We start from the raw sequence: 10,546 nt of genomic DNA, 5'->3' as shown, positions 1-10,546 counted from the left end.
CCATGACGTATGCGGAAGTACAAGTCCAGCTTTGCGCTTCACGTATAGGTTTATGAATCGGTTTGGTGTTTATTTGGTCCAGTTGGAAAATATAAAGAGCGTTTATAGAGATATAAAGTTCAGCTTTTATTATTCTGATGTTATAAGACAAGTGCGCGATGAAAGCTGTCATTCTGGCTGCAGGTTATGGCACGAGGCTGCAAAGGGACATTGAGAAGGACCAGAGTGGACACTTTGGACATTTACGTGGTGTTGCGAAACCTCTACTTCCGGTTGGAGACTGCCCCCTAGTGTCCCATTGGCTCAGAGCGCTCACTCGGTCTGCGTGTGTAGATCAAGTGCTTGTAGTCGTGAGTGTTGTTTTCTCCTGTCTTCTTCTGTTCTCGTGTCTCTTACTGTCTTCGTCTGTCTCCTCCTTTCTCCTTTTGTCTTCTGTCTCTTCTGTCTCTTACTTTCTCCTTTTGTCTTCTTGTGTCTCTTACTTTCTCCTTCTGTCTTTTTTTCAGTCTCTTGCTTTCTCCTTTTGTCTTCTTCTGTCTCTTCCTTTCTTCCTCTGTCTCTTTCTGTCTTCCGCTTTCTCCTTCTGTCTCTTCCTTTCTAATTCTGTTTCCTGTCTTTTTCTGTCCCTTCCTTTCTCCTTCTGTCTCCGGTCTTCTTTTCTCTTTCTTTCTTCTTATGTCTCCTCCTGTCTCTTCGATCTATCGATAGATAGAAAGTAGTGATTATTACTACCTGTTTTAGTGTCACGCTGGTAACTGAACCTCACATCATATTAATATATGAATACATAAGAATGTTGTTCTTTAATGAATGTGTTCAGGCTGAAGATCCACCATATAGAACACAAGCAGAGAAAAGATGATGATGATGATCAGGTGATCAGGAATGTCTCTGTTCTCAGTCATGTTCTCATTACTGACTCCCTCTGTCTCATCCACGTCAACCCTAAACTTCCAGTTCTGTTATTTAGAGAGTAGACAGACGTCTGGACTGATATCTCTCATGGAACCACCTGCCCAGTCACTGCATAAAATCCTACTGAACTGCTCTGAGATGAAGTGGATCACAAGAAATCTCCACCTTCAGAAAGTTTTAAGAGGCACAGGGAGGATTTTTCAGTGAAAATAAAGTGGAACATCTGGATATTAATAGATTTGTTTGGTCAAAAGAAATTCAATCTGGAAAAACTCTGGATTTATTGTTTTCTATTTGTTGAACTTCTTCTCCACAGACTAATGCGCTTTACCATGAGGCATTCCAGCTCTGGGCTCAGGAGTTCTCCAGTGTTCAGGTCCTTAACGATGGGACGAGAAGTAATGAGGTACAGTAAAATCCTGAACGTTAGACTCCTGTTATCGTGTGTAAAATCAAATGGAATCGATATCATTAGATCACGCCACAATCCGATCCAATCATGCCACAATCCGATCCAATCACGCCACAATCCGATCCGATCACGCCACAATCTCTCATCAACCTGTCCCAACCCATATTAACCCCTTTGTGTGTTTGTCCAGGAGCGACTTGGGGCAGTTGCGTGCCTTCACCTGGCACTGAATCACTTTGCAGAGCCTGATGATGTCATCGTGATCGGAGGGTGGGTATCTCCTCTACGAGGTTCTCCTGGAAAGTTCTTAAGAGTTTTATCTTTTTGAGAAAACTACTGTATGCAGTGTTTGTGTAGGATGTTAAACCCATAATAATAATATTGCAATCAGTGAACTTCGAGTCCTGCTGTTTCCCAGTGACACGCTGTTTAGAGAGGACTTCAGCCTCAGAAGGATCACAGAGCACTTCACTGAGGTGCAGAGGAAGAGCGAAGACAGCAACTTGGTGCTCTCATATCAGTGCAAGGACGAGGGTGAGCTTCCCAGCACAAAGACAAATATCTGCAGTTAAAACAAAATCATACGCATATGCAAACGCTTTTATACGTTATACTCCATCATCACGTGTCAATGACTGAAATGAGAAACACGTGCGTGCAGAAACGTCAAAGTACGGCATCCTGGAGCTGGATTCAGACTGCCGAGTTCAGCGTATGAAGGAAAAGCCTCTGCCGTCTGAGACACACTCGCGCAGCGCCGTATGTAAAAACACACACGTCTTTAAACCTGCCCACTTACATTGTGTGGTCAAAAGTATTGGGACACCTGACCTTTTCTACCCATATGTGGTTCTTTACCAAACTGCTACGACAAAGTTGGAGGCAGACAGTTGTTTCGGACGTCTTTGGATGCAGTGGCATGACATTTTCCCAGCAGGACAATGCCCCTGTGCACAAAGTCAGCTCCATGAAGATCTGCTTGGAGTGGAAGATCTCCTGCTATAGAGATTATGATCTAAATCTAAATCTCCCTAGGAGATTTAAGTTTATTACAACAGCAAATTGGGACTAAATGTGAAATTGGATGAGAAGCACATGCCAATTGTATGGTCAGGTGTCCACATACTTATGGCCACAGTGTGTTTTGAATGCAGTTGAGTTGAACTGCTCTTGTGGTGAAATGATCTCTTCAGGGGGTTAATAAAGTCTTTGTATCTTTCACAGTGTCCCTGTTTTTACTTGTTTTCAAGAACAACTCTTCCTCTGCTGGACATCTTCCTGAAGGAGAAGGAGGTACTGAGGTCCTTATTTCAGAATATCACATAATATCTAGTGTATCATCTCAAGCTTATTATCCGTAATATGCCTTTTTTATTACCATCAATTATGATTTTATTCTCTTGATGGCCCAATGTTTGTGGACACCTGATTGGTATGTGCTTCTTCCTGAATGTCCCATTCCACATGCAGTCCCCATTTGCACTCATGATAAGCTCCATTCTTCTGGGAAGATGTTCCACTAGATTTTGTGGAGATTCATTCAGCCACAAAGGAGAAATGGGGTGCAGTCAACGTTTACATTCATCCCAAAGGTGTTTAATAGGGTCAGGAGATCTTTCACTCCAAACCATGTATCTTCATGGAGCCGGCTTTGTGCACAGGAGCAATGCTGGAACAGATTTGGGTCTCCTAGTGCAAGTGAAGGGAAAATTTCATGCTGCCACTTCCAAAGGTGTCCCACACAATTTTGTCTGGGAAGAAACCCCATATGGGTGGGAAAGTCAGGTGTCCTAATACTTTGTCCATATAGCAAAAAAAAAAAAATCTACATCAATTTTGTTAAAATTACACATTTTTTTTTTTTACCAAAATGGTAACACATGGAGCTTTTGATGGTCTATAGAACAAATCATCAGTCAGAATATGACCATGAATTAAACATATGTAGATTTATGGAGTTTGGGAGATACCATTATCCTGATCGACTAACAAAAGTCTCCGTTAATAAATACATTCTGATGCTGGTTTATTTGGAAACCATCAGTTTATTATAAATAGAACGAGAGTGATAAATCAAACTGTTCTACCAACCTGGTGCCTGAACAGGAAAGAGCCTGGAAGCATGGTTTCCTTGTACCTGGAGAGATGACCAGTCAAACAGTGGTAGATGATGGAGGGATCAGTGGTAGAGGATGAAGGGGTCAAGTGGAGCAGTGGTGGAGGATGAAGGGGTCAAGTGGCGCAGTGGTGGAGAATGAAGGGGTCAAGTGGCGCAGTGGTGGAGGATGGAAGGATAAGTGGCGGGAGGGTGGAGGGATGAGTGGAGCAGTGGTGGAGGATGGAGGGATGAGTGGAGCAGTGGTGGAGGATGGAGGGATGAGTGGAGCAGTGGTGGAGGATGGAGGGATGAGTGGAGCAGTGGTGGAGGATGGAGGGATGAGTGGTAGAGGATGGAGGGATAAGTGGAGCAGTGGTAGAGGATGGAGGGATGAGTGGAACAGTGGTGGAGGATGGAGGGATGAGTGGAGCAGTGGTAGAGGATAGGGATGAGTGAGCAGTGGTGGAGGATGGAGGGATGAGTGGAGCAGTGGTGGAGGATGGAGGATGAGTGGAAGAGGATGGAGGGATGAGTGGAGCAGTGGTGGAGGATGGAGGGATGAGTGGTAGAGGATAGGCGATAAGTGGAAGAGGATGGAGGGATGAGTGGAGCAGTGGTAGTGGATAGAGGGATGAGTGGAGCAGTGGTGGAGGATGGAGGGATGAGTGGAGCAGTGGTGGAGGATGGAGGGATGAGTGGTAGTGGATAGAGGGATGAGTGGAGCAGTGGTGGAGGATAGAGGGATGAGTGGAGCAGTAGTGGAGGATGGAGGGATGATACTTATATAAAGTACTGACACTTTTTTAGATGTTAGAATAGAAACTTTACCATAACGTTAGCTCCTCTGTTGTCAGATCTGCTGTTAAAAAAACAATTTAAAGAATTTCTAACCAATCAGAATCGAGAACTGAACAGCGCTAAATAAAAAAAGCTTTATTCATTCTTTATTCTTCATTACAGACACGGCCGCTCGAGGAGAGAGATGCACCTGGGAACTTCCTCTCATGGCTCATATCAAGGTGATTCACATTCATCACACTGGAGTCAGAAGTATTTGGACACCCCACATGCACTATATTGGCAAAAGTATTGGGTCACCTGGTGATTTTTGAGCATCGCATTCCATATTTAATCCCAATTTGCTCTTAAGTCCCTCCACTCTTCTGGGAAGATGTTCCACTAGATTTTGAAATGTTCTTATGGATGTTTGTGTTCATCAGCCACAATGGTGTTATGAAAGGCAGGTACTGATGTGTAGGTGAGGAGACCTGGGGTGCAGTCAGCGTTCACATTCATCCCAAAGGTGTTCAGTAGGGATGAGATCAGAGCCACTCAAAATCTTCTTCTCCAAAACATGTAAACTAGATCTTCAAGCAGCGCACTTTGTGCACAGGGGCATCGCCATGCTGGAGCAGGTTTTGGGTTTCCAAGTTCAAGTGAATGCAAATTTGTATTATAGCGCCATCTAAAGACGTCCTGTAAAATTGAGAGCCTCCAGTTTTGTGGTAACAGTTTGGATATAGCAGGAAAGATCAGGTGTCCCAATACTTTTGGAAATAGTGTGTGATTCTTTCCCTCAAACTGTTACCACAATGTTGGTTACACAATTGTATATTTTATGAAGATGTCATGAAGATGTACTTTAAATGAATTGGAGTGGAAGATCTCCTGCTATAAAGCTTTAACTGTATTGAACACCTTTGGGATGAATTTTAAGACCAGGCCTCCTCACCTCACCTACATCAGTACCTGACTTTAACACCCTTCTAGATGAATGAGCACAAATCTCCACAAAATCTAGTGGAACATCTTCCCAGAAGAGTGAAGGTTATTAAGAGCAAATGAAGATTAATGTGGAATGGGTGTCCGCAAGCTTTTGACAGTGTGTATGTACATATCCATTAACGTTTTGATGTATTTCAGGAGGCCGGTGTACGTCCACGAGATATCCGGCCGCTTTGATGTGGGAAACCTCGTGTCTTATCAAGAGTGCGACAGATACTTCAGAGAAGAACTTCGGAATCCAGAAGTTTATTCCATATAGCATTCGAACACACTTTCACACTGGACTGGAGACGTTCTGATAAACTTGCCGTGTCCTAAAAACAAATTAAAATTCTAACTTGAGCTCAGCCTCGTGCACTTTTCTGAAGCCTTCTCACGGCTGTTCTCTAGCTTGGCTATTCGAGAACCGAACTGCATGGCTCTCTTGGGCAGTACAGCGGAAGGTCCGAGTCCGAGCTCTACAGCTGTGAGCCTCAGGAGGAGCTTTTCTCCAAATCCTCTGGGCAGAGACAGGTCTGCCTTCTCCCAAACAGGGAGGGTGTTCAGGAAGCTCACCACGTCCTCATCCAAGTACGGAAACCTGAGGGCAACAATAAGTTCAGAAGACTTTGATACAGATCCCCCCCCAAAAAAAGTGTTAAATCTAAATAAAAACAGAATGCAATCATTTGCAAATTTCATAAATCCATATTACATTCACAATAAAACCAAAAACATATCAAAATGTTTAAGAATTTTAGAATTTGACAGCTGCAACACGATTTAAAAAACTAAAGTTGGCACATTTACCACTGTGTAGCATCACGTCTTCTTTCCATATACATCCGTGAATTTAGGAGACCAGTTTTTGAGGTTTTGGTAGAGGAATGTTGTCCCATGTGTGTCTGATAAGGATTCTGTCTGCTCAACAGTTCTGGGTTTCCTTTGTTGTATTTTTCGCTTTATGAATGTTTTTAAATGGTAAAAGTTCTAACCTGAAAGCAGTCCAATTCAGCACCAGGACACTCTACCACAAAGTCATGCTATATAGATGCATCCATTGTTTTGCTCAAATACGCAAGGCCTCCCCAGAAAAAGACGTTTTCTAGATGAAAGCCTTTGTTGCTATAAAACCTGTATATACCTTTCAGCATTGATGGAGCCTTTCCAAATGTGCACACTTCCCCTGTTTAAACATTTGATATGGTCTTGATGTTCTATTGTGAATAAAATGTGGGTTTTATTGCAGAGATTTGCAAATCACTGATTGCAGTTTTAATTTGCATTTGTTCCAACTTTTTTAATTTGGGGTCCAATCTATAGTATTATATAATAGAAGAAAACACCCCTTATCATGATTCTATAGGAAATTTATCAGCAACAAAAATATATATCTTATATCTTGACCTCTGACACTGGAGACTAATAAATGTTAGATAAAGAAAACGTAATCTTCGACCGCACACGTTTTCAATTGGTATACGTCGGACCGCCAAGTTCCTGTGAACGAGCCGTCGCTATAGAAACGTGTTTGTATTATAATAACTCTTAGATTAAAGAAAATTAACCAACCCTTTCTGGCTAATCAGATTCAAGAATTACATCAGTCTAACTTCAAAATAACAGACTAGAATGACAGAACAATAGCATTACCTCGCTTCTTTTCCGTGATCTGCGATAATCCGGTCGTCTCGTCCGAGATTCCGGGAGGAAATTCTTCCCAGCTCCATGGCCAGCTCCTCCACCAATCCTTGTAGACCTGAGGATTTAAACCGCACTCTGTGTCTGGAGTAGCCAGCTAGCTGTTCGTCCGCCCCAATACCCGTCAGGACAACCTGCCGATGTGGACATCACTGATTATGAAGAAATCCCAGACTGCATAGTGACCAGTTGCATATCATCTCATTTGGTCAGAAGAATTTTGCCTTTGAAGATTCCTTACCTTCGCTGTCGACCTGTGTTGCCTCTCTCCTGCTCCCTCCGACACGAAGCCGGTTCCTCTGGCTGCGAACCACATGGCGCATCCGATGCTGTCATCCAGGACAGTGTCTAACGGGTGCACCAGGTGGCAGATGTTCTCCACCCTCTTGTCCCTCAGCTCCTCGTGCGTAACGTTGATCTCCACAAAGTTCCATTTCCGCGAAGGATTTAGAGACGCGAGTTCCTGCAAACCGTCCCGCCCAGTGATCCTGTCCGGGACGTCAAACCTCGGTCGAAGCGTTGCCGCGACATCGTCATGCTCTTTTTTCCGTCCTTTTTTCCCTGACCCCTGATTCATCTTCGGTTCCTGGAGTTTAAAAGCCACATTGAGGAGGTCGATAGGTTGGTCCAGAGGTACGTATCGATCGGCAAGGACAGCCAGAATCATAGAATCGATGCCTCCGGAAAACAGGACAGCCACCTGTGCGCCATTAGGGTTGGACCGATGGGGAAGGTGCTCCACCCTCTGCCGGATGGCCTTGCTGAGGACGTCTATGAGACGCCGAACAGTTTCTTGCTGTCCTGGTCTTTTAGAAGCTCCTTAAGATTGTCTGTCGATGTTTGACCAGACTGACAAGATTTTGGTTCCACACCAGTTATGGACATGTTCATCGGAGGAACTCTGGGCGACAGAACGAGTCCAGAATCAGTCTTGACGAAGGAGATGGAACCAGGAAGACCTTCCCATGTGAAATCAGAATCGAGGTAACCCCATGGATAAACCTCAACTTTTAGATTATCAGTCTTTGACCAACTCCTCAAGTCCATTCTGTATACGCCAACCGCTGGTACTTCTAAACAGTTTGATGAACCGACACCCGGAGAGCGAGAAGACACAGAGGTCAGCGTAAAGGAACTCTGGTCCAAACCCCAGCTCAAAAGCAAGCTTCGTCTCCCGAAGAAGTCCCTCCCAAACCAGATGCAATGCTCCTCTTTCTGGTAATAAATTATCGCCCACGGTCCCTTAACCTGACCCAGGATGGACAACACATCTGATGGACTTTTGCACATGGACAAGTGATCAAGAATAACTTTGGTATCGTTTTTCTCAGGTTGTACCGTCAACCCACCGAAAACCTCCCCGTTCCAGAGGAGGAGATTCCCATCGTCGTCTTGCAGAGGCTGAGGGGTCGGACTTCCTCTCATATGGAGGACGTGAGCGGAGAAAAGACAAGCGTACTCTGGGTCTGAGACCTCTCTCGTGATGTCCTGGCTGTGGTCGGGTCCTCGACGCCGCAGCCTTTCGTAGACGTGATTGTGAAGTGTACATTGAGACGAAGACAAACTCACTACACAGCATATCCCACACATTTTCCTCTCTCTCACACACACACACAGGTTCTACATATCCTGGTATTCTTTCTTCATTTTGTCCAGATTCCCTACATGGATAGAAACAAGAAACATCGAATGAAACGTTTTAGGTTCTGCCCAATATCAAAGTGCTATAAGAAGAACCTGAAGGTGAAGGAAGTCTCACTCCTGCAGGTGCTCGTTGTCTCTGCTTTGTCCGCGAGGAAGAAGATGTTGCTGTTCGGCTGCTGGACGAAGACTTTCTGTAGGAGAATAAATGCTGCTCAATTTCCTTTCATTTCATTGGTAGAAAGCTTTTGATGATGAACATTTTCCTAAATCAGCTTTACAGAAATAAAAAGGTTATAAAAGTAGAATTTATGAAGTTTTATAGATTTATCTCTAATGAGTGAACCAGTGGCGACTGTGGCAAAGGAAAACTCCCTGAGAATGAAACTTGAGAGGAACCAGACTCAAAGTTAAACCCATCCTCATCACCGAATGTATATTCATTACAGTTTTATCACTGATGGACACGTAAATGCAGAACTGTTAATGCAAACCGTGGTCCTGAACCATAGGAGCAGACTGTTGATATTAATTCCAGTCCAGGTCCAGTCTCAAAGTTGGTGCCCTAAAGATCCATGATGTTACTGAGCAGCTCCAAGTAACATCATGGATCTTTAGGGCACCATTCTGCACACAAAGCTCCGGGTTACGGATCAGATGGTCGGTAGTTAAAGCCCCGGTACTGCCAAGCTGCCACTTTTGGGGCCCCTGAGCAAGGCCCTTAAACCTCTATAATGGCTGACCTCAGATTCATAACATCACTGGGAAATGCAAAGAAAGAATTTAACTGTGCTGTAAAGTAATTTAAGAAAATTCTTCCTTACTTTCCCTTTCTTTCTTTTAACATATTCCTTTTTTTCCACAGTTTTTCTCTCTTTTTTCAAAAATTTTCTTTCTTGCTTTCTATTTTTTATAATTTTTCTTACTTTCTTTTTAAATAGTTTCTTTCATAATTTTTTTTTCTCTTTTTTTAAATCATCTTTAATAGTTTGCCTTTCTTTCATATTTTTTTCTTTATTTCTTTCTTTAAACATTTTATTTCTTTAAACATTTTTCTTTCTTTCATCGTTACTTTAAACATTTTTCCTTCTTTAATAATTTTTCCTTTCTTTCTTCCCTCCTCTGAATAGGGAGCGACTCAGTAATCACAAGGGAGTGAACCCTCACTCAAATCCTAATTAGTGCACATAGTCCATAATTGGGACCCAGAATGCACCTTGATATCAGTAGGTATCATTGTGCATGTCACTATTTCAGATACACGATTATATACATATTCAAAATAATCAACGTCTTATTCAAAATCTGGTCCAACCTGAATTATCTGTAACACAGAAATGATTCAGGATTAGAAGTATCCCAGTCCTCAATCTCAGGTTACAGCACTGGGATTAAACCAGGTTTCACATGTGGTGTGAGTGTTCACACATACATAAATCCAGATTCAATCCGAATTCCTTTTTATTCACAAAAACAACCTGTTTCAAGAAATAAATGTGGGATAAATGATGAAACCTCGACCCCTTACCCTGTTCTTCTTCAGATTTGAGAGTTCATCAATGGCAACCTTCTGTTCCTTCATCTGTAAGAATCATGATGGTGTAAACACGTGTTCAAACACACATCAATAAACTAGCAGCATTTTCACCACTTATCCTCCACTAACCTGCTTATTTAATTCTTCTTTTGTATCGCGCTCTTCTTGATCAGCAGACATTTTTCTGTCTAATTTTTCTTACCAAAATATGTATTAAAGCATTCCCGGAAGTGTTCAAGCGGAAGTCTGAACAACCGGCGTTAATATTTTTTCCTCTATCCGTATTCCGACAAACCCCGCCTCCTACGCTACGATTGGCCAACAAGAAAGGCGCTGATTGGCTATTGACCGGGTTGCCGTGTTCTGATTTGTGCGTTTGCGATTTCTTTTCGCACTAAATATTTATTTTAACTGTAACATAATCCGTTAAATATAATATAATATAATATAATATAATATAATATAATATAATATAATA

General features: G+C 42.8%; 3 protein-coding genes across 4 annotated transcripts; 1 reads left to right on the top strand and 2 right to left on the bottom strand.

Annotated features, from left to right (window-relative positions):
* The first annotated feature begins 19 nt into the window (after positions 1 to 19).
* On the top strand, positions 20 to 5,552 carry zgc:136439 (uncharacterized protein LOC678627 homolog). 2 transcript variants are annotated; one of them, XM_046843193.1, is made up of 8 exons: positions 20 to 350; positions 1,232 to 1,321; positions 1,518 to 1,597; positions 1,746 to 1,861; positions 1,989 to 2,086; positions 2,552 to 2,620; positions 4,386 to 4,444; positions 5,349 to 5,552. In XM_046843193.1, exons 1-8 carry the CDS (start codon positions 159 to 161, stop codon positions 5,467 to 5,469), a joined length of 825 nt encoding a protein of 274 aa, XP_046699149.1. In that variant the 5' UTR covers positions 20 to 158; the 3' UTR covers positions 5,470 to 5,552. The 2 variants fall into 2 exon arrangements, with proteins under 2 accessions (XP_046699149.1, XP_046699157.1); XM_046843201.1 differs by lacking the exon at positions 2,552 to 2,620.
* asnsd1 (asparagine synthetase domain containing 1) lies at positions 5,441 to 8,480 on the bottom strand. Its single transcript, XM_046843136.1, is given in 4 exon segments — positions 5,441 to 5,790; positions 6,843 to 7,024; positions 7,132 to 7,682; positions 7,685 to 8,480. Coding segments are annotated over 4 exon segments (1,776 nt in total). The 3' UTR covers positions 5,441 to 5,543.
* LOC124381515 (ASNSD1 upstream open reading frame protein-like) lies at positions 8,410 to 10,339 on the bottom strand. Its single transcript, XM_046843231.1, has 4 exons — positions 10,198 to 10,339; positions 10,060 to 10,113; positions 8,650 to 8,725; positions 8,410 to 8,551 (listed from the first exon to the last, which is right to left on the bottom strand). Exons 1-4 carry the CDS (start codon positions 10,246 to 10,248, stop codon positions 8,511 to 8,513), a joined length of 222 nt encoding a protein of 73 aa, XP_046699187.1. The 5' UTR covers positions 10,249 to 10,339; the 3' UTR covers positions 8,410 to 8,510.
* Between the last annotated feature and the right edge of the window lie 207 nt (positions 10,340 to 10,546).

The sequence above is a fragment of the Silurus meridionalis genome, chromosome 3, assembly GCF_014805685.1.
Source record: "Silurus meridionalis isolate SWU-2019-XX chromosome 3, ASM1480568v1, whole genome shotgun sequence".
NCBI lineage: Eukaryota > Metazoa > Chordata > Actinopteri > Siluriformes > Siluridae > Silurus > Silurus meridionalis.
Note: the sequence above shows the minus strand (reverse complement) of the source record. Positions and strands in the feature narration are given on the sequence as shown.